The following is a 21079-nucleotide window of genomic DNA, read 5'->3' as shown; positions in this document are numbered from 1 at the left end:
CATTATAAAATGTTATTTATGTTTATATATTATACAAACACATCAGCATACTAAACAAACACTGGCAGATTCGTCAGAACTCCAAGATGATGACCACAAGCGATCTTTTATAGTCTATGCCATTTAAAAAGATAGTAGACTTACAAGACCGATCTAATAAGCATGAACATTGATGACCGTACAATTACTCCGTACCTGACCTGAACATTAGAAGTTGCCCTGAAATCCAATAAATGGGGCTTGGGATTAGCTGAATATTCTCAATGTGCACAAACCGATAACTTAGAATTCAATAATGGTGCCGGCCCCGTCCTAACGGTCATTATGGAAGGGAAGGAATGTTAGTTAGACAACCATTGTTACTAGAGATCGAATATACCTCTGCATCTCCACAGTTGTCATGGAAAAGATAATGGAATGTTGAGATGAGGCAAGGATCTGGGAGTCACCTTTTGATGGTGACTCGAACCATATTCAGTGCGCATCGTACCTTCGTGCTGTGCGTACACGAATTCTCTTTGCTCTTGGAAGTTTTCTTATAAACTACATAAAGCAATAAAACAGTACTTTTCAGTGCTACATAAACAGTACTTTTCAGTGCTAAAATTAAAAACGGTACTTTTCAGTGCTACTAAAACAGTACTTTTCAGTACTATTTTCTACTATTGATCCCTTTACGATCCTTGTTTGGACTCGTGACTTCGATTTTTCGTTGGACCCGTTGGCGAAAGCTAGCGGTGGTAATCTTTCTTGGACACCGTCTTGGGAAAAAACCTCTCAAAGGTCACGTCTTCTTTCGTTTATTAATTAAACATGGTAACAACAACAAACAAAAGGAAGGGTGAATCTCTGAATTCACTACTTCCTTCCAAAAAAGTGGGTTTTAAAACTGTCACTACAAGTGGCAAGAATGGAAGAGAGGACGTTTCTCTGGAATGCGAACTTTCTTCCAAGGTTGAAATGAATAATTGTATCGAAATGAGCAATCAGTTTGATGCTCTAGACAAATTTTCCGAACACCAAATCGAAGCAGTTTCTAGCCCAGGTTTTTTGATTCAAGTGAGGAAGCAAAGAGTGCCGCCTATCGTGGTCAGTTGTTCCAAATTTGGGGGATTTAGGCAGGAGATCTTGAACTCCATTAGGGAAATCAAGGTTTCCTTCCAAATCGCAAAGAAAGGCGACTGTCGCGTTTTGCCGGAAACTCTTAGAGATCGCGAACTTCTTCTCAAACATCTTGAAGAGAAGAAGCACAAAATTTTTACTTATGACGACAAATCTTCTGGCATCCCTGCTGTGTTGATAAGCTGTGCATTCTTCGTGTCATCTGTTTTATTTACATCATCGCTGATTTCAATTCCCGCCACCAATTTACGCTGCATCAGAACGTCCGCAATCAAGCAATCTCTAAGCCCCACGAATAATTTGCATCATTCAGACAGGTAGGATTAGTGAATTTCATGTTATTCCGAGTCGGCTAGAGTGTGGTTTGAGTACTTCGCCACCCGCCATTGCCCAATACCAAAACAAATCTCCCACCTCGCCGCTCTCCACCTGTACTGCTTGAGCAATCACCGTGTGCCGTGCTTAGCATCAAAACAAAAACAATACGCATCAACCTTCATCAGTTTCCATCCGATTCGAGCTCCCAACAACTATCATTACGCAAACCCTGAAAACGTCATACACGCATCCAATTGTATCCGTCAAGCCAATACACTGTACCTGCTGCTGCTTATCTTCTCAATCCGCAATCCGAAATCCCCGCCAGAGCCACGTCAAGAGCCTCAACCGTTTTCCATTCCGTATCGCTGCAAGTTCATCTTCTCCGCTTCATCATCGTTCAAGCCAGTGTTGCCAGTATTCTCGACTTTTTTGGAGTAACGCTTGAGTGACGCTCGTGTAGTCAAACGACCGATTTGAATCGACCGTTGTTTTCACGATGGAAATCTGCAACAGTTGCGCTGTCATTATGAATACATCGGAAGTGGCATGCGGCGGTTTTTGCAAAGCAACATTCCATTACAAGTGCGCCAAAATATCGGAATCGTTTTACAAAGAAATTTGCGGAAACTCGGCCGTTTTTTGGATGTGCAAGGGATGTTGCGATATGATGAAGAACTCTCGATTCAAAAATGCAATGATATCGACAAACGCCGCTACTTTGGAACTCAAAGACGCTTATCAAAAAGTCGTCGAGGATCTCAAAACTGAGATAAAGGATAGTTTGATCGCCGAGCTGAAGCAAGAAATCCAAGGTGGTTTCAACAAATTGTCCCCTGCTGTGCTTTCACCAGTTCCACGTCATTTCCAGTTCAGGGGTCGCAACACTCCTAAGCGCATCCGTGACGAAGACGCCTCTGAACCTACGGAACAACCAACAAAAATCTTCTGCGGTACCAGCCAGTCAGCAAGCAACGCACTGGAAGCTAGATTTGACGAAAACTTCTGGGTGTATTTAACTAAAATATCACCTGAAGTCTCGGAGAACGACGTGCTCAATCTAGCTAAGGAGCGCCTGCAGACTGAAGATGTAGTAGTAAGATCCCTGGTTCCTAGAGGTAAGCCGCTATCAATGTTGTCGTTTGTGTCCTTTAAGGTAGGGGTCCACAACGATTACAAATCGAAAGCAATGGATCCAGCAACATGGCCTAAGGGAATACAGTTTCGTGAGTTTGTTGACAACGATTCCAATTCTCGACATTTTTGGAAACCTCCGCAACGCATCGATCCAGGAGCAACCTCTTCGATTCAATCGCAGCAACTGTCGAGTCATCCAGTCCAAGAGCCACTTCCAACGTAGATGAATCGCGCAGCCACCTCAAGTACCCCTCCAACTTCTCTTCAACCTTCCTGACAGTCTACTATCAGAACGTTAGAGGCATCCGAACAAAAACGCAAGAACTACTCTTGAATTTATGCTCTTGTGACTATGACATCGTAGTACTCACCGAAACTTGGCTACGCCCAGATATTTCTAATGACGAATTCGCCTCAAGCTACAACGTATTTCGATGCGATCGGAGCTCGGCTACTAGCAGCCTTCAACGTGGTGGAGGAGTGCTAATTGCAGTTAAGGCGGAATTGAATTGCAGATCGGTGGCACTAGAAAACTGCGAATCCCTCGAACAAGCCGTCGTTCAGATCAAGCTTCAAAAGTTTTCAGTTTACGTTTGTGGAATTTATCTACGACCAAACTCGCAGCCCGCGCTTTATTACTCACATTCCATGGCAGTGCAACAATTATGTGAACGAACTGCGAGTGCCGACAAGGTTATCGTCATGGGAGACTACAATCTTCCCCAGTTGATCTGGCAGAACGACGAAGATATTGACGGTCTACTGCCTTGTAATGCTTCATCCGAACAAGAAATCGCCTTGGTCGAAACAATGGTTGCTTCAGGACTGCGTCAGATCAATTGCCTACGAAACTTGAACGTCCGCTTACTGGACCTTGTTTTTGTCAATGAAGCAAGGGACATTGAGGTAATCGAACCACCGTCACCGCTCCTCAAAATTGATTATCACCATAATCCGCTGGTTCTTCGTATGGACTTAAACGATGCTCGTATGCAGTTTGCCGAGGATTCGAGCCAACAGCGTGACTTCGATTTTCAACGCTGTGATTTTGCGGAGTTGAACGATGCTATTTCAGCCATTGACTGGGAGATAGCGTTTGACGGTAGGGGCACCGACGAGACGGTATGTATTTTTTACGACATTCTGTACGGAATTTTGGACGAGCACGTCCCTCGTAGACGACGCACGCGTTGTTCTTACAAACATCCTTGGTGGACATCCGAGCTGCAACATCTTCGCAATGTTGTTCGCAAATCTCTAAGTCTTCGAAGACGTTATTTTCGAGCGCGAACTGATGAAAATCGAAACAATTTACGTCTTATCGAAACCAGTTATAATGAGTGTCAAACTGCTGCATTTCGAAGCTACGTCGCTCGTTTGGAGACGACCGCTAAGCACGATCCCACAGCCTTTTGGAATTTTATTCGAAATCGCAAACACTCAACTCGATTTCCTGCTGAAATGACTTACAAAAAAACTATCGCTAGCTGCCCTGAAGATGTTGCTAATATGTTTGCCGACTGCTTTAAGAACGTGTACAGTTCGAATCCACCAACGTTTTCATCGGACAACCTCAGAAATTGCCCAACTTACGATCTGAATCTCGCGCCTTTTGATATTTCGCGGCAAGATGTATATTCAGCTTTGAAAAATCTGGACGTAACCAAAGGAGCTGGTACTGACAATTTGCCGCCGTTAGTCTTAGAAGAATGTGCAGAATCGTTGCAAATGCCGCTGGAGATTATCTATAATAAGTCGCTTCGTAATAGCACTTTTCCGTCGATATGGAAGAAAGCCTCAATCACTCCTATCTTCAAAGCTGGTTCTTCTCATGCTGTCGAAAACTACCGTGGCGTTTCAATTTTATGCTCCGTAGCTAAAGTTTTTGAAGGTTTAGTACACAATGTTCTCTACGCTGCATCTACCCCAATAATTTCGGAACTCCAGCACGGCTTCGTCAAAAAGCGATCAACGACAACTAACCTTATGATGTTCACTAACTTCCTATCGACAGAAATCGAAAAAAGGAGCCAAGTAGATGCCATATACTTCGATTTCTCCAAAGCGTTCGACAAAGTGCCACACGAACTAGCAATAGCGAAGCTAAGACACTTGGGCTTTCCGGATTGGATAACGGAGTGGTTGCGATCGTATCTGACGCAACGCGTAGCATTCGTCAACATTAATGGCACACACTCTAGCGTTTTCCCTATTGCTTCTGGTGTTCCTCAGGGAAGCGTTCTGGGGCCACTGATTTTCATATTGTTTATAAACGACCTGTGCTTCCGACTGAAATCGGGAAAGCTGTTCTACGCTGACGATTTAAAAATATACAGAACTATAGCATCTCATCTGGATTGCTGTGCGCTACAAGCAGATATAAAGGAACTCGAGCTGTGGTGCATGGAAAACGGCATGGAGTTGAACATCAAAAAGTGTAAGTCCGTTGTATTTTCCCGTCGACAATCGTGCATCGAATTTGGATATTCGATTGGATCAGAACCATTGGAACGCGTAGAGTCAATCCGAGACTTAGGTGTTATTCTGGACAGTAAACTGCGGTTTAATGAACACGTCAATGCTACAACTGCGAAGGCGTTTGCAGCCTTAGGATTTGTTCGACGAAATGCTAGCTGCTTCAAGGACATCTATGCTCTCAAGGCGTTATATTGCTCGCTTGTTCGTAGTATTTTGGAGTATGCTGTATGTGTATGGTCTCCACAACATACTACCCACATTATCCGGATTGAAAAGGTCCAGCGTAGCTTCATCCGCTTCGCTCTTCGGCAGCTGCCATGGTCGGATCCGTTTAACTTGCCTGATTACACGTCACGCTGTAGACTCATTGCTTTGCAAACACTTTCTTCGAGACGCAGTAACCTACAAAGGCTTTTTATGTTTGACTTGATCAGAGGAAATCTTGACTGTCCATCGCTCCTGCAAAATGTTTCGTTCTACGCACCAAACCGACATCTGCGACAACGTGATTTGCTGCTCATCAGACGGCATAGAACTTCCTATGGTTTCAACAATCCGTTATGTGTATGTTCTCGATTATTGAATAGTGTGAGTGACTTGTTTGACTTTAATGTATCCAAATCTGTGTTTAAAAGTAGAATTAGAGTTTTAGAATAAGAGACAGTCTGAGGAATCGTACTAGATTCAAGACAGTGAATAAATAAATAAATAAATAAATAAATAAATAAAAACTGAACGTTTGTTCAAAGTTGTCTTGAAAGGTCTCTCAGACTATAAATCACCTGAAGAGATCAAAAATGGAATAAATGATTTACTTGGATTTTCCCCAGTCCAAGTAATCATTATGAAAAAGAGAACCCAATCTGGCATTGTTCGGAAAGGGCTTTCTCAAAGAATTTTATTTAGTTCACTTTAACAAAAAAGAACTAAATAATATTAAAGCTTTAGAAAAATCAAGACTTTTGTTTGATGTTCGTGTGACATGGGAACATTTCCAGAAACCAGGAGGAAATTACTAGAACCCCACTCAGTGCCGTCGGTGCCTAAAGTGGGGTCATGGTACAAAAAACTGTCGCATGGATGCTAAATGCATGATTTGCGGAGGTTCTTCTCACGCCAAGGACGTCTGTCCAGTGAAGGAAGATACCACCAAGTTCATATGCTCTGATTGCGGGGCTAATCATAAGTCAAATTATTGGAATTGCCCTTCACGCAAAAGAGTCATTGAGGCTCGTGCCAGGCAGATGAAAGATAATATCCGTTACGATAACGATCGCTTGATCATGAATCATACCCATCAGGAAGATCATAATCATGCTCATTCACAAACTTATTTTAATCCGTCGGTAGCCGTTCGAATCTTTCAATATCGAATGTATCTACCCACGGAAAATCCTTTGCCGATATCGTAGCAGGAAATTTGAACTCCTCCCCTGTTCGTACTATGAGTACCCATTCCTCATTCTACAAATCAAATGGAAAAACCCTACCGCCACAGCTAACTCCTACTCCGCTTCTTCGTCTACCGCAAATTATATTGGGAAATCATCAGATAATGTACCCACTTCAAGGGATATGTCTGCCTCTGATTTTAATTTTCTAACTGAACAATTGAATCTAATGATTGATGCAATGTGCAAAGCCACCACTATGACTGAAGCAATCCAAGTAGGTGTAAAATTTACAAATCAAATTGTTATTGGATTACGTTTTTCTAATGGATCCAAATAATAATTTAAATATTTTAATGCTCGTTCTCTGAATGGTGAAGAGGACGAGCTGTTTAATTTTCTTACGGTTAATAACGTGCATATAGCAGTTATTATCGAAACGTATTTAAAACCTGGATTTAAACTCAAAACTGATCCTAACTTTTTTGTTTACCGTAATGATCGACTTGATGGGGCATGTGGCGGAGTTGCAATCATCATTCATAGGCGTATAAAACATCAACTGTTTTCGTCATTTGAAACTAAAGTTTTTGAAACTTAAGGTGTTTCTGTTGAAACACAGTTTGGTAAATATACTTTCATAGCTGCCTATTTGCCTTTTCAATGCTCTGGACAGCAAGTTAATTTGCTCCAAACTGACTTGCGAAAATTGACTCGCAGTAAGTCAATTTTTTTTGTCATTGGTGACTTTAATGCCAAACATCGGTCTTCCAATAATTCTCAAAGTAATTCCAACGGCAGAATTTTATTTGATGAGTGCTCTTCAGGATATTTCTCAATTAAATACCCTGATAGCCCTACATGTTTTTCCTCTTCTAGAAATTCATCTAAGATTGATTTCGTCTTAACCGACTCTAGTCATCTTTGTAGCCAACTGATTACTCATGCTGATTTTGATTCTGATCATGTCCCTGTTACATTCCAAATATCCCAAGAAGCGATTCACAATCCTATCAGCTCCACTTTCAATTATTTTCGAGCCGACTGGAATATATATATAACATTTATTGACTCTAATCTTGATGTTAATATTCCCTTACAAACAAAACTTGATATTGACAATCCTCTTGAAACTTTAACAAATTCCATTGTTGAATCCAGGAGCATTGCAATTCCAAAATGTGCTATGAAAATTATATGGTAAGATTTTCAGAAAGAAATCAAGAAACAAAAATTTTGAAAATAAAATTCCTCAATTGGACCCTGGCTCTAAGCCCTTTTGGAAATTATCTAAAATCTTGAAAAAACTTCAGAAGCCAATACCGGCATTGAAAGAGAAAAACAAATTATTACTAACTAATTGCAAAAAAGCTCAAAAACTTGCTATGCAGTTTGAAAGTGCATTTAGGACTTACTAGTCCAATTGAAAATCAAGTTACTCAGGACTTCGCAAACATTCTCAATCAAGAGAACGTTTTCGAAAATGCCTGGGAGACTAATTTGGAAGAAGTGAGAACTATTATTAAAAAAATCAAAAATATGAAAGCTCCTGGCGATGATGGAATTTTCTACATCCTCATCAAGAGTTTCTTGATGAGGATGTAGAAAGTAGCTTATCATTTTTAGTTGATATATTTAACAAATGTTTTTAATTAGCATATTTTCCTGACAAATGGAAAAATGCTAAGGTTGTTCCAATTTTAAAACCAGACAAAAATCCTGCAGAAGCTTCTAGCTATCGTCCAATCAGTTTGCTTTCCTCCAGCAGTAAACTTTTTGAAAAGGTCATTTTGAACAGAATGATGGCCACATCAACGAAAATTCAATTTTTGCCAATGAACAGTTTGGATTCCGCCATGGACATTCGACCACTTTGATCCGGTCCAACAAATCTTAAGGTTATTCTATTGGTCTTGCTCTTCTAAACATAGAAAAAGTATTCAACAGTGTTTGGCATGAAGGTTTGATCGTAAAATTAAAAAAAAACTTTAATTTTCCAACATACATTGTTAGAATAATTCAAAGTTATCTGTCAAATCGTTTACTTCAGGTTAATTATCAGAACTCCAGGTCTGAAAGACTTCCTGTAAGAGCTGGTGTTCCCCAAGGCAGCATATCTATATATAAATAAAAATGGAATGGTGTTTGTATGTCACGAAATGGCTTACGAACGGGTCAACGGATTTGAATGATTTTTTCTCCGTTTTGTTCGTCAAGGGTTCCGACGTGTTTGTGTGTATTAAAATCCCAGGATATTCACCGAGATAGTTGAAAAACGAGAGTGCACGGAACTGTCATTTTGTATGGGACGATCCATAGCGTTTTTCAGCAGCCTACTTGATGGCAAGACGAAGTTTGCCGGGACCACTAGTTATACAATATTTTCACATCTGACTTACCTGAGTTACCTCAAGGATGTCAAAAATCCCTGTTTGCGAATGACACAGGCCTCTCCGCCAAAGGACGAAGCTTGCGTGTCATCTATACCGTTTTGATTCATATTACGGACACTTAAGGAGTCAGTGGAGTAAAACTGATCAAAAAGCATATAAAATAAATCAGTTTGTATGATTCCTCCGCATTATCGAGCCTTGAACACACTTAGCTTTCGAATTGTGAGTGAAGATTTTAATTCTGCAACGTGAATAATTTTAAATAAATACAAATGTGTGGACTTTCCATGATTCTTATTCCGGACGCTTCCTCACTTTTGCCTTGAGTTCCGGACACTTTGATTTGAATTCCGGACAGCTCATGAAAATCATAAATCGAGAAGTCAAATCATCAATTGAAATCGCTAAACCACTAAACAAACGTGTAATGCAGTTGAGCAATATTAATTTTCAGAGATATCGATGAAAAAAGCATAATTAAACGAGCTACAAAAGTGCGAACTTTTCAACGGCAAAAATTGCAATATTTCGTGTGAAATGTTTCCCATACAAAGAAGAGTGTCCGGAATTAAAAACTGTCCGTAATATGAATCAAAACGGTAGTCGATTGCAAAAAAGTTTGGATATTTTTTCTTCATACTTGCAGAAATGGAAGATTTCTCCTAATGCTTCCAAAACTCAACTAATAATATTCCCACATAAACCAGAAGCTCTTTATTTGAAACCTTCAAGTAGACATGTTGTCACGATGAGAGGGGTTCCAATAGATTGGTCAGGTGAAGTTAAGTATCTAGGGCTCATGCTAGATAAGAATTTAACTTTCAAAAATCACATTGAGGGCATTCAAGCCAAATGTAATAAATATGTAAAATGTCTCTATCCCCTTATTAATAGAAAATCAAAACTTTGTCTTAAGAACAAACTTTTGATATTCAAACAAATTTTCAGGCCAGCCATGTTGTATGCTGTACCAATATGGACTAGCTGTTGTAATACCAGGAAGAAAGCTCTGCAGAGAATTCAAAATAAAATTTTGTAAATGATTCTGAAGCTTCCTCCCTGGTATAGTACCAATGAGTTACATAGAATATTCAATGTTGAAACATTGGAACAAATGTCAAATAAAGTAATTAATAATTTCAGGTAAAAATCGTTGCAATCTTCTATTGCCACGATTAATGCGTTATATGTTTAGGTTAAGTTAGGTTAAGTATATTCAAAGCGTTTTTTTCTCTCTTATAAGCAGGTGAAATCAACTCACCTGTAAAAAATCTGAACTGCTACGGCAAATGAAATATAATATGTTGTTAACAAAATGTTAATAATATATGAAATTTGTTTTACCAAATTAGGATGATAGTGTTGTCTAATAACACAGAAGAAATTAAAAAAAAAAACATAATATATTTTTACCTAACCAGATTCACGACAGATTCCAAGCACTAAACTTTACTAACGTTTTTCGCGATACGCGAGAAAATATTTATAAAAAGTGGTCGAAGAAGTTGAAATTTAGCGTGACATGATTTGTGTACCATTCCTTATATGAAAAAAATACAACCCTTCACTAAATCACCAAATTTATACTTTTGAGCATTGAAAATATTATGGACTTTGAAAAACACATGAAGTTTGAATTCTGTGCTAAATAAAGCCAACAAATTGCCATATAAGAGAGTTTTGTACGGAACAATCACCAAATGATCTTAAACCAACCCAGACAAGATCAGCAAGAATTAACGGGATGGAATCCAATTTTTTTGTCTTCGTTTCGGGTTCATAATTACAATATGCGTGGGAAATTTCAAATTTATGACTGAGAAGAGCAAGTAAGCACTTATGATATAGTAATTAGGGCGCGTTGTTGCAAATCAAAAATTTTTGTGTCATTCCATCAGAAATTTTTCTTTGGCATGAATATCACGCGATTGTAAGGAAATTTACCGGCACGCAAAAAATGATTATTTTAATTTCAGTCGGCAGACATCATGACGGTTTCAATATTATGAAAAGGTTATGATTTATAAATTTGTTGGCTGATGTTTGTTCAATCATAAGCTCTTAACATTGGTTTTATTCCGTGTTTTAGGATATCGCAAAAGGTTTGATACCGTTAGGCGAGCTCAAAAGGACTATACATTAGCTCCAATTCATGTTTTATAGTTCACTACAAGGGTATTTACGATACAAAACTAAGATGTTTGGAAACGGTTTTACTGCTTGTAGAAAATGATAAAAAAACTAAAAATGTTACTTGGGAAACTTGCATGCAAGTTCACTGAAATAGTCAAATTCTGTTTTTTTAAACATACAATATCTCAAAAACTTTTTAAATGCGTATATTTCTTGCAATTCTGTTTGAATTTCAAACTATGTTTTTAAAACAATATTGATTGTTTTTGTGTTGATTTATTGGTATAAGATGAATTGTTTTTTTGGCTAAATGAATATATTTGAAGGATTTTTTTTAAATGTTATGTCAAACATCTATTACAATGCCTTGCGGTGTTTTTGGCACTCATAATTGTCATAACTTTAAAGAATTGGTGGTGATAGAACCAGTCATCTGATATGTAGGGGAAGGGGTGGTAAATGAACACCGTGCCTTTTCTCGAGGAAAAACAAATTTCGATGAATTTTTATCAAGCACCGATGATTTAGAGCATGAATCGGAATGTTTGGGTCGAAACGGATGTTAATTGAAGTTAAAATATCAACGAAAACTACGATTTTAGAAAACCACGTTTGGAAATTAGAACTGACGTAACTTTTAGCTCGGAAGTCTTGAGATTTTTCGGTAAGGTAAATATAGTTATGATATGATGTCAAATCTGATACTTTTAGAATTATTTTCGAATGGGTTACAATCATCAATGGATATATTTTAGGTGACGCAATGGAAATTTTCAGAAATATTTGTTCTGCTCACGTTTTTTTGCATGATGCTCATTTTACCACCAACAGATGTTCATTTCACCCACATAGTGCAGGTAAAATGAACATTTGCATAATTTTTTGCTGGCAATAAAAATATATGAAAAATTAGCTATTTTAGTCGGAATCCGTGTCGCTGCTATAGATAACATCCCAATTTTTGATGTTGTGCAATAGACCTATACAGATTCCTCGTTTATCTTTCAGAAACAAGATTATATCCTTAAGTTGTCTTTTTAACCACCCCTTCCCCTACTCTTTTATTTTGATTGGCGTTTCTTTCGAGTTCCACCGTCCTCGGAATTTTTGGCAATAGGTCTAGACGAATGACCAAATGCCTCCTTCTTTCGATTCCTTATCGTTCCTCATAGTTCACCACCTGTCACTGAAGTCTATATTTGTACCCTTGTGACCTATCATATTAGGCACAGAAACAAGTTGAAATAAACCTATAAAAAGCGAAGAAGTTTTCGGAAGTGATTATAACGTTTTTAGAGACGATCGTGATCTTCTTATATCACGAAGAAGGGCAGGAGAAGGAGTCCTTATTTCAGTTTCATCAAAATTTATGCTGATATTATTTCTTCTTCGAAATTTAAAGAGTTTGACCATGTTTGGGTAAAGGTAAATATATAAAACATGTATTTGTATCAGTGTACTGTCCACCTGATCATGCCAACAAACATGATTACGACTCTTTCTTTAAAAATGCCTAAGATATCATATCTGGCTTCCCCCCGATGTTAACGTATACATATATGGTGACTTTAACCAACGCAATGCTGACTTCATAACTGACTTTTAGCAAAAGGGCATTATTCTTCCTGTAGTCAGGGGAAAACGTTACAAGTAGTTTACGACTGATTGTTTGAAAAATTATTACAAACTCAATTGTAGTGGTTTTCGTTCAATTAATGTTCATAACTTACAACGTTCGGAACGGTTCCCTTAAGATCGATGTAAAAACCCTGGTGAAGTTACCCGGGAAGCACAAGAGAGATTAATCTAAATATCATTGGAAGAATTCCTTGCATAATGATGGTTATATTGAAAGCTTCTAGATTAATCGTAAAGGATTTTCAGATTCTTGAAGAATAAAGAAAATGTAGGTGTTCTAAGTGGTATGTCAATACCGATTTACGAAGGTATCCTTCAAGGAAATAAAATGAATAATATCTGGTATAACCGCCCCCCTTAGCCAAATTTATCCAAGAGATTCCTATTTTTTAGCGGTATTGTTCAATTAAACCAGGGTATTCCGGATGTTCTTCTCAGAGTTATAGAAAGCGAAATGTCTGATGAAATTTATTGAAAAATATAATGAAATTGAGATAAGAATGCTTGGAATAATTCGTGCTTCCTTGGGAATTAAATCTTGAGGAATTGTCAGAAGAACTATACTACTAATAGCTAAGAATTGAGGAGTATTTTGAGTATTGTTGAAAGAACAACTAAACAAGAGGAATTCCTTTTACTTCTTCTGCAATGCTTAGAATTTACCATGTATCGTGAAAATCGTGAACTATGTTCAGTAGCACGTGTATTGATATACAGTCATCCCTCCATGAGTCGATGTTCCATTACTCGATATCGACTCATGGAACTACCTATACTAAAAACATAAAATCATGGTTACTATGATGGTCCCTTCAAACAGCTTTCCAAAAAATAGCTGTTCCATGACTCGATATTTCCATGAGTCGATGGTCCCTTCAATATCGACTCATGGAGGTTTGACTGTGGCTTATTGGTATAAAAAATTGTACGATGCATCGGGTGACCATAAAATTGACTTCGAAGTTCAGCCAAAGATTGAGCATTAAGACTTTTCTTTATAACAATGTTTTGACGAAAGATTGGCAGAAATATAAAATAAAAACAATTTGAAAAACTACACCAACCATCAGGTTCAATATGGATCAGAATTGTTTTTTTTTTCGAACGTATTTTGGTCTTCTATTCTTATTTGAAAAAAGAAAACAAACTTTTTATATTTTAAAAACTTAGCTATTTAAAGTAATTATATGCAGTTTTCCCATGAACAGATACGATAGGCAACTTTGATTTGAACCTTGCAACTTGTGTTGAACCACAAACCTGCTTTGTCTCTGTACCAGAGTTTCAAACTGAACCCGGTACATGTGTACTTCGGTTCAAACTTAGGTTTAAATAATGGCACAAAGCAGACAGACAGAAAACGGTTGAAATCCACGCGGACAAATTTCTACGATCATATATGGAACTTCTAGGTTCAAATCGCATGATTCTTGAGGCTTGAATAAATGTTTAAATAGTGATAGGCTTTTTCACAGCATTTTTATGTTTTAATAAGGAAATTGTAGAACAATATCACTGACTGTTATGTTTTGCATATTGTTCTAGTTTTAACCAAATCTGTCAAAGTGAACTGGTTATAAATTTGGATCAAATAATAAATCACTAATAAAGTTTATATCTTCCCAATGACCTTGAAGCTCAATCAGTCTTGTGTTAATGATCAGCACGGAAACAGTCACTTTCAATTTGCTGTCAAGGATTTCATAAATTTGAAAAAATTTCTGAACTTTCATGGATATAAAGATTTTGCCAACGTTTGTGCTACCTATGGTTTTGAATGTGGATGCGCCTCTGAATAGCTGTATTAAGAATTGAACAATTTTGCCTTTAGACATGGTAATGTTACTTTTCCCTACACTCCCTAAACAACCTTTTTCTTCTCCGGTTATCTAATATTCAGGAAATTTTCTGGAATTAATCATTATCGACATAAAATGTTTTAAGATATTAAACGAACCGATTATCTTTTATGAATAATTTTAAAATAAGATTTCTTTCAAATCACTCTGTCCTCGGCATTATCAGCATAAATTTTTTACTTCCAATTAATATGATTTTTCTCTTCTTTCTAATTTTTAATACTACTGGAACGTGTTTGAACTGAGGGCCGATTTCTTCACCTTGGCTTGAGCCGTAAACTACGCTTACACATATAGTTAAACTAGATTTCAGGCCTAAGCGGTGGTGAAGAAATCGACCCTGACAGCATTGCAAATATGTTCAAATCTCAGTGCTCTGAAAGGAAACCAATAAACTTTGAATTGAGCAATACTTTACTTCGAATGTTGACTTTAAAGTTAGAATTATTTGTCTAAAAAATGTCGAAAGGTATTTTATAATGGTTTTATTTTTAATTTCGGTTTCTCGGAAGGGTCTTCAAATCGGGGGCCGGGAAATTCGCCCCCTAGAAACCCCCCCCCCCCCAAATCCGGGCGTGGTCCTCCATATTGTTAGCGAAGCAATTATATTATATTTGGTAGTATGCACACTCAGTTTTGATGTAATTCAATTTGCAATAAAAACCTTAGAAAGATGAAAATGTAGCAAAATAATCATCGATCCTCTCAAAACCGTTATGAGAAGCTTGAAAGTGTAATCCGAACTAATTAGTACTCCCCTAACTCAGTAGTTAAAAAACAGCCAAACCAAAAGTTTGAAGTTTGTTGAATAATTCTAAGTTTTTGTAGAAATAAATGATAACATGAGCTATATTTGATGCATACCTTGAGCAAGTAGTATACGGGAGGGCACTTTGGTTTCAGATTTATACAAGAAGTCACTCTGAATGTCTGTTCTGTGCAACTTTTTCCGACCGTCGGGTAGTTCTCCCCAGCGCGAATGTAACCCCGCTTGCCTTAGTTATGATGCAGCGAGCTTTTACGCTAGGATGAATGGGCTTAGGGATACCGTAATCCGGGGTAACATTGATCAGTTTTTTGGATTTTTCTTAAATATTTCATTTGAAAATGAAAATTTTGCAAGTTTTATATTGTTAAAACAAGTACTGGCACCCATAGCTCGTGGCCATATACTGTATTTTGTTTTTTGAAAGATTTAAGCATGTTTAAAAAAATGTTTTAAGTGACTTTTTGATTCAGCTGATATGGGGTAACATTGATCACCTATGTAAACAACGTTCGGTAATATTGAAAATGTCGTTACTTACTCAATTCATGGCTTCTGAAGCCGGATATGAAGACCAAACGCTTACAAGTCATTTACTTTTTGAGTTATTTTTAAATTAAAAACGCCTCGAACCGCGGAATACGCCTAAAAGTAGGCAATTTCCTAAGGAAATTCTACATTCTTAACAGTAATTCGTTAATGTTGCCTGATTGAACATTCTTATGAAAGTTTCGACTTTGGAATCGTTTTCGGCGATGCCATTTTTAGTGAGATTCGCATTTTCGTTGCTTATATTGCTTGCAAAACTTATGTGAGACATGAATCTTCGGTAGTGTCATCCTTAATCATTAAAATCGTTGTTTCGAAAAGTTGACAAATTTACGCATGAAATCAACACAGTTTTCTCACAAAACTTAATTTTCATTAGCTCTTGAATATATGAAGGAGAAGCGCAATTCATGCTTGGGAAATGTTTCATCAATAAATGATGGTAAGAACTTTTTACGAGATAAGTAATTCTGATCAATGTTACCCCGCTGATCAATGATACCCCGGATTACGGTACTGTTTTATTGCAACCCAGAACCTGACTTTGATTATTCAAATCAACTATAACACGATTTCCGCGTCAAGTTAAGTATAATCGACTATATTTGCAATGTTTTTTTTTTTAAATTTAATTTTGAGCGATTAAGAGGAGGGTGAACAATTTTTGATCCGATTTGACCCAGGAAATCCCTGGGTCACTCTGATTGCACAGTCCAAATGACCCCTTTACTGTTTTTTCTCACAAAAGATTTGTAGATGCCCATTCCTGAAATTTCAGTCGATGAAAATGGAGTCCAGGGTAATTTTTTGAAATTGAATACTTAACTCGGCGACTCTGGTGACTTTACGGTACTTAGAATCAGAAAAAATCATAACTGATCCGTTGAAGATTGAATAAAAGTCTGCCCCAAACCTGAGATCTAAACTTATTGAAGTGATACACGGTAATTATATTTGAATGGCTAAAACGTACTTTACTCTGTCCAAGAGCTTCTCGGCTATATATCTAAATTCATGCGAAGCAAAATCACTCACTTTAATTTCTAATGCCACAATTATCACATTTGTCTTAACGGCCGTGGTTATCTTTTGCTTCGTTTAACATTTAAAGCGCCACATTACCATTTCTAAAAATAAACCCACTGGTCAAACACTGACCGCCCCAAAATCCCGCGCCATCAATCTCCACTATTACGGACAGATGCGACTTTGGAGTTTATGGTGCGTACCTTCCTTTCAAATTTATTTGAATTTTCGCCATCGGTTCGGAGAATCGGTAGCCTTGTAGCTAACTTCAAGTGGTACCCAGGTGTAATACTTGGGTCGGTGGTGTTTTTGCCCCTCAAATTTGACCCACCATTAATTATTCAAAACCATTGAGAATACCGTTAGCGTGCGAAATTCCGAAACCTTTCACTCTTGAGGCCAACGGGGCGGACAATATCTGTGGCAGTCAGATTAACGGGCATTTAAAGAAAGGGATTACTATGCGTTTCTTGGAAAAATAATCAATAAAACTATTAGATGCAAAATAAATGTTTGAATATTTACAGCAAAGAAAAAAAAAATAAAAAAAGCACTAAAATCAATTAGGTAAATCGATTAAAATAAGCAATGACAAACTGTAAACTCGCAGTAAAAATCAATCGATATTCTTCTTCTTCTTCTTGGCATTAACGTCCCCACTGGGACAGAGCCTGCTTCTCAGCTTAGTGTTCTTATGAGCACTTCCACAGTTATTAACTGAGAGCTTTCTTGGCCAATGTGGCCATTTTCGCATTCGTACATCGTGTGGCAGGTACGATGATACTCTATGCCCAGGGAAGTCAAGGAAATTTCCATTACGAAAAGATCCTGGACCGACCGGGAATCGAACCCAGACACCTTCAGCATGGCTTTGCTTTGTAGCCGTGGACTCTAACCACTCGGCTAAGGAAGGCCCCCAATCGATATTGATATAGAAATTATAAACAAGCAAAAAAATCTTGAAATACTAATCAAGAACAAGAAACAGTTCATAATTAGCTCTAAATAATCAACAAATACTCCAATGAAAAATGAAAGTTAATCACTGAAAAACTCAAAAAACACCGATGAAAAGAAAAAAGCGTTTAAAAAGTTTTAATTAAAACTGTGAAAAATGATTACAATTCACAATATTTTAAGTCCGATTTTTGTTTTTTTAGTTTATTCATTTATTTTTGGAAATAAGTTATTTTATTTCTGTTTTTTACTGATCTTTCGGCAGAAAATGTATTCTTCAGTGCTATCTTGGATTTTTTTGCTATTCCATACCCAATTATTGCTTATTGCGAATTATTCTGTCTGTTTTAGGGTAAACTAGTGATGATAATCCTTTTCCAAAGGCAAGACAATATTTTTACTAACATCTAGCTGCCGGTAGCCAAGTGCCCTCCCCATCGTATCCGAAACTATTGCACCCGAAACGGCAAGTACTAACAACCTACCGAGGGATATTGTAGTGGGAAAAGTGAGCTGTCGAAAAAATAAGCAGAACTTATTATCAGCAATCGCAATTTAGCCGAAAAAAGGCCCCCAAAAGTTGGGTATGGTGTGGTCATTGGGGGCAGTCTTCAGTAGCAGTAACAGCACCAGCACCAGCGGGAGAATCGCTTAATTGTTCTTCTGTAGTTGGTGCCACTCTAAAACGACCAGAGAAGTGGACGTCTTTACAATCAACTGCGGAGGGGAGCAGCCGAAAGCCGAAAAAAAAACAATATCTCAGAAATTAAGAGTGAGTAACTGCCAAGCAATATTTTTTTATTTTGCAAACTAGCGAAAAGGCGGGAAGCCCTGTTTAACCCTTTGTCTGTGCTATGGAGTCAAAGTGACCCCAGAACACTATAACGGCTGTGATCTCTTCTGGTGGTGAACCTATTTATATTTTTGATTACGTTGCATTGTTGACTGTTATCGCTTTGATAAAGCTATTTCAATAGGTTATAATCAGCTTCCCTGTATGTAAGATGAGAAGTCCTACCAAAAGTTTAATAAAATGTAGAATTTGGGTAAATTGAGCATGATAACGATTGATGCAGCGATTCTTAATGCCAGCATTCGCTGTCTTATACTTCTTTCGCTAAGGAAAGGTTATGTCTATAGCTCATAAACAGTTTCCCTGCATATAATATGAGAAATGCTTTCAAAACCCCCGATTAATTGGGGAATTAGGGTAAAATGAGCATGGTCATGATCCGTGCGATCAGTTTCTATAAATGCTCCCCTTTCCCAGACTGTTTTAACTTAGAACACGTTATGTCAATATATATACAGCCATTCCATGAAAAACCGATCACCGAATTCCGTGAAAATTTACTGTTTTTTCCTTATCCGAAATAAGGATACACGTGTTTTAGGATTTTTTGATTCAGGGGTGAACCAGAAAAAAAAAACGAAAAAGGGTGACCAGAAAAATCGAGACTAAGCTTAATTTTTATTATTGTCGCGCGCCCACCAAACCGGAACGCGCGTGTGGGACACGCGACGTGTGACTCGTTCCGGACATAACTGTCATAATGACATGTGTGGCGCTGCATTCTTACGATGTTTATGAACACAGCGCACTATTCAAATATAAGTCGCGACGCTTGGAGATTGAGAAAAAATATATTAAAATAAAAATGTTTGTCCTTATTTCTGTGGGATCCATAATAAACAAAAAACTTTTGAACCGCTTGACCGATTTTCAATTTTCTTGAACAAAATGAAAGCTAAAAATTTTGACTTTTCAAGAAAAATATTTAATTTCACAAAATTGGTATTTTACATGAAAAAAAATCTGTTTTCGTGTGTTTTGAAGGCCTTGAAACCAAAGGAGCTATTGCTGTTCTTATTTTTTTTTCAAATCTTAAAATTTTACGTTTATTGTCAAATTTTCAGCGATGCATGTTTTTTAGTTTTTGAGATATAGTTTTTTGAAAATAAAAATCAGGGAGAAAGTCCGGGGGCAGTGCGTTGAGAACGCCCGAGAAGTTGTCAGTTTTTTTCCCTCTCGGGTGACGCGTTCTTTTCTGCCGGGCAGAGCGTCGAGAAAGTCCGAGAAGTGCGTCGAGAACGCCCGAGAAGTCGTCAGTTTTTTTTTCTCGGGTTGCGCTTTCTTTGGAGTGCATGGAGAAAGCCCGAGTAATTTTAGTTTGTTTTCCTCGGGTCGCGCGCCCTTTTTTTCTGAGTGCTTTTTCTCGTCCATATAGAGCAAACGAGTGAAGCTGAAAGTGGATTGTGGCTGCTCAATCAAGGATGAAGGATCAATTGGTGAGCTCGTTTCATGCTTTATTTTTGAAATCTGTAAAATATGTATGACCGCACATAAAATCGTTACATAAATATGATTTTTCAACAAACTATGAATGGTTCGTCACTGTAAGTGTCGGCATGAACTCTTATTCATAACTTTTTTGTTCTATATTTTTTATATAAAATCCCTTACCTATATTTTTTATAAATAAAAAAAAAGCTTTGAATGGTTCGGCCTGTTTGTCTGTGCGAGAAGTCTAGACTTGCAAAACTTTCATTTTATTCAAAAGACTTTGAATGGTTCGCCACTGTAAGTGTTGGCATAAGAATATTATGTGATGGTCAATCGATTTGTTTTTTCAATTTCAGTAAAATATCCTAACAGCTGTAGGAATGTTGCTTTTAGCTGTTTGTTCAACACTTTGAACTTTGAATGGTTCGTCACTTAAAGTAACGACATTATTTTCCCATATTTGAGAATTTTTCATGTCAATTGAAAATATTATATTCCTAAGTATGTTTATATCTTACAAATAATCATTTATCTAATCGCTTATCAAAGTGAATCCTGCGACCCAACGATCCTCCCCATTAACAACCATCCCTCCCAGTAACCTTTGTGGAGATGCAGAGGAAAACACGGTCTCCAAATAGCAAAGGTTACACACTAACATTCCTCCCCTCAATCCCACCTGACTGCAAGGACGTGGCTGGCGCCGTTATTGTCCATGTATAAATAGAGGCACTGAATTATGCACACCGAAGAAGATTATGGCCAATCCCAGCCGAACTTATAGTTGATTCTTTGTGCATATTCACTGACTTCGGTCAATCACAAAATAGCAACCATTTTTATGTGTAGTTAGTCTAAGCTAAGCTAAGCTTGACTATATTTTTTTGAAAATAAAGATCAGTTATTTTTTACAATTTGGTCATGGCCTAGGGTAACCAAACGCTTAAAATTCTATTTATTAAGATTTTTTAATTTATGGCGATTGGCCTAACAAGTCAAAATAGCAAAATGTTGATTTATTCATGCAT

General features: G+C 37.5%; 1 protein-coding gene across 19 annotated transcripts in view; it reads right to left on the bottom strand.

Moving 5' to 3' along the window:
• LOC5567734 (sex determination protein fruitless) overlaps positions 1-21079 on the bottom strand; it is a 781499-nt gene that overhangs the window by 183366 nt on the left and 577054 nt on the right. The window contains exon 1 of one of the 19 annotated variants that reach the window (XM_021846499.1): positions 201-223. The exons of the other annotated variants lie outside the window; for them this stretch is intronic. Coding sequence (XP_021702191.1) covers positions 201-208 — 8 coding nt within the window. The 5' untranslated portion in view covers positions 209-223. Of the gene's footprint in view, positions 1-200; positions 224-21079 lie in introns of those variants that run through there. 19 annotated transcript variants of the gene reach the window in all.

This window comes from Aedes aegypti, chromosome 1 (genome assembly GCF_002204515.2).
Source record: "Aedes aegypti strain LVP_AGWG chromosome 1, AaegL5.0 Primary Assembly, whole genome shotgun sequence".
In the NCBI taxonomy this organism is placed as follows: domain Eukaryota; kingdom Metazoa; phylum Arthropoda; class Insecta; order Diptera; family Culicidae; genus Aedes; species Aedes aegypti.
This window is presented reverse-complemented; position numbering and strand designations above follow the sequence as displayed.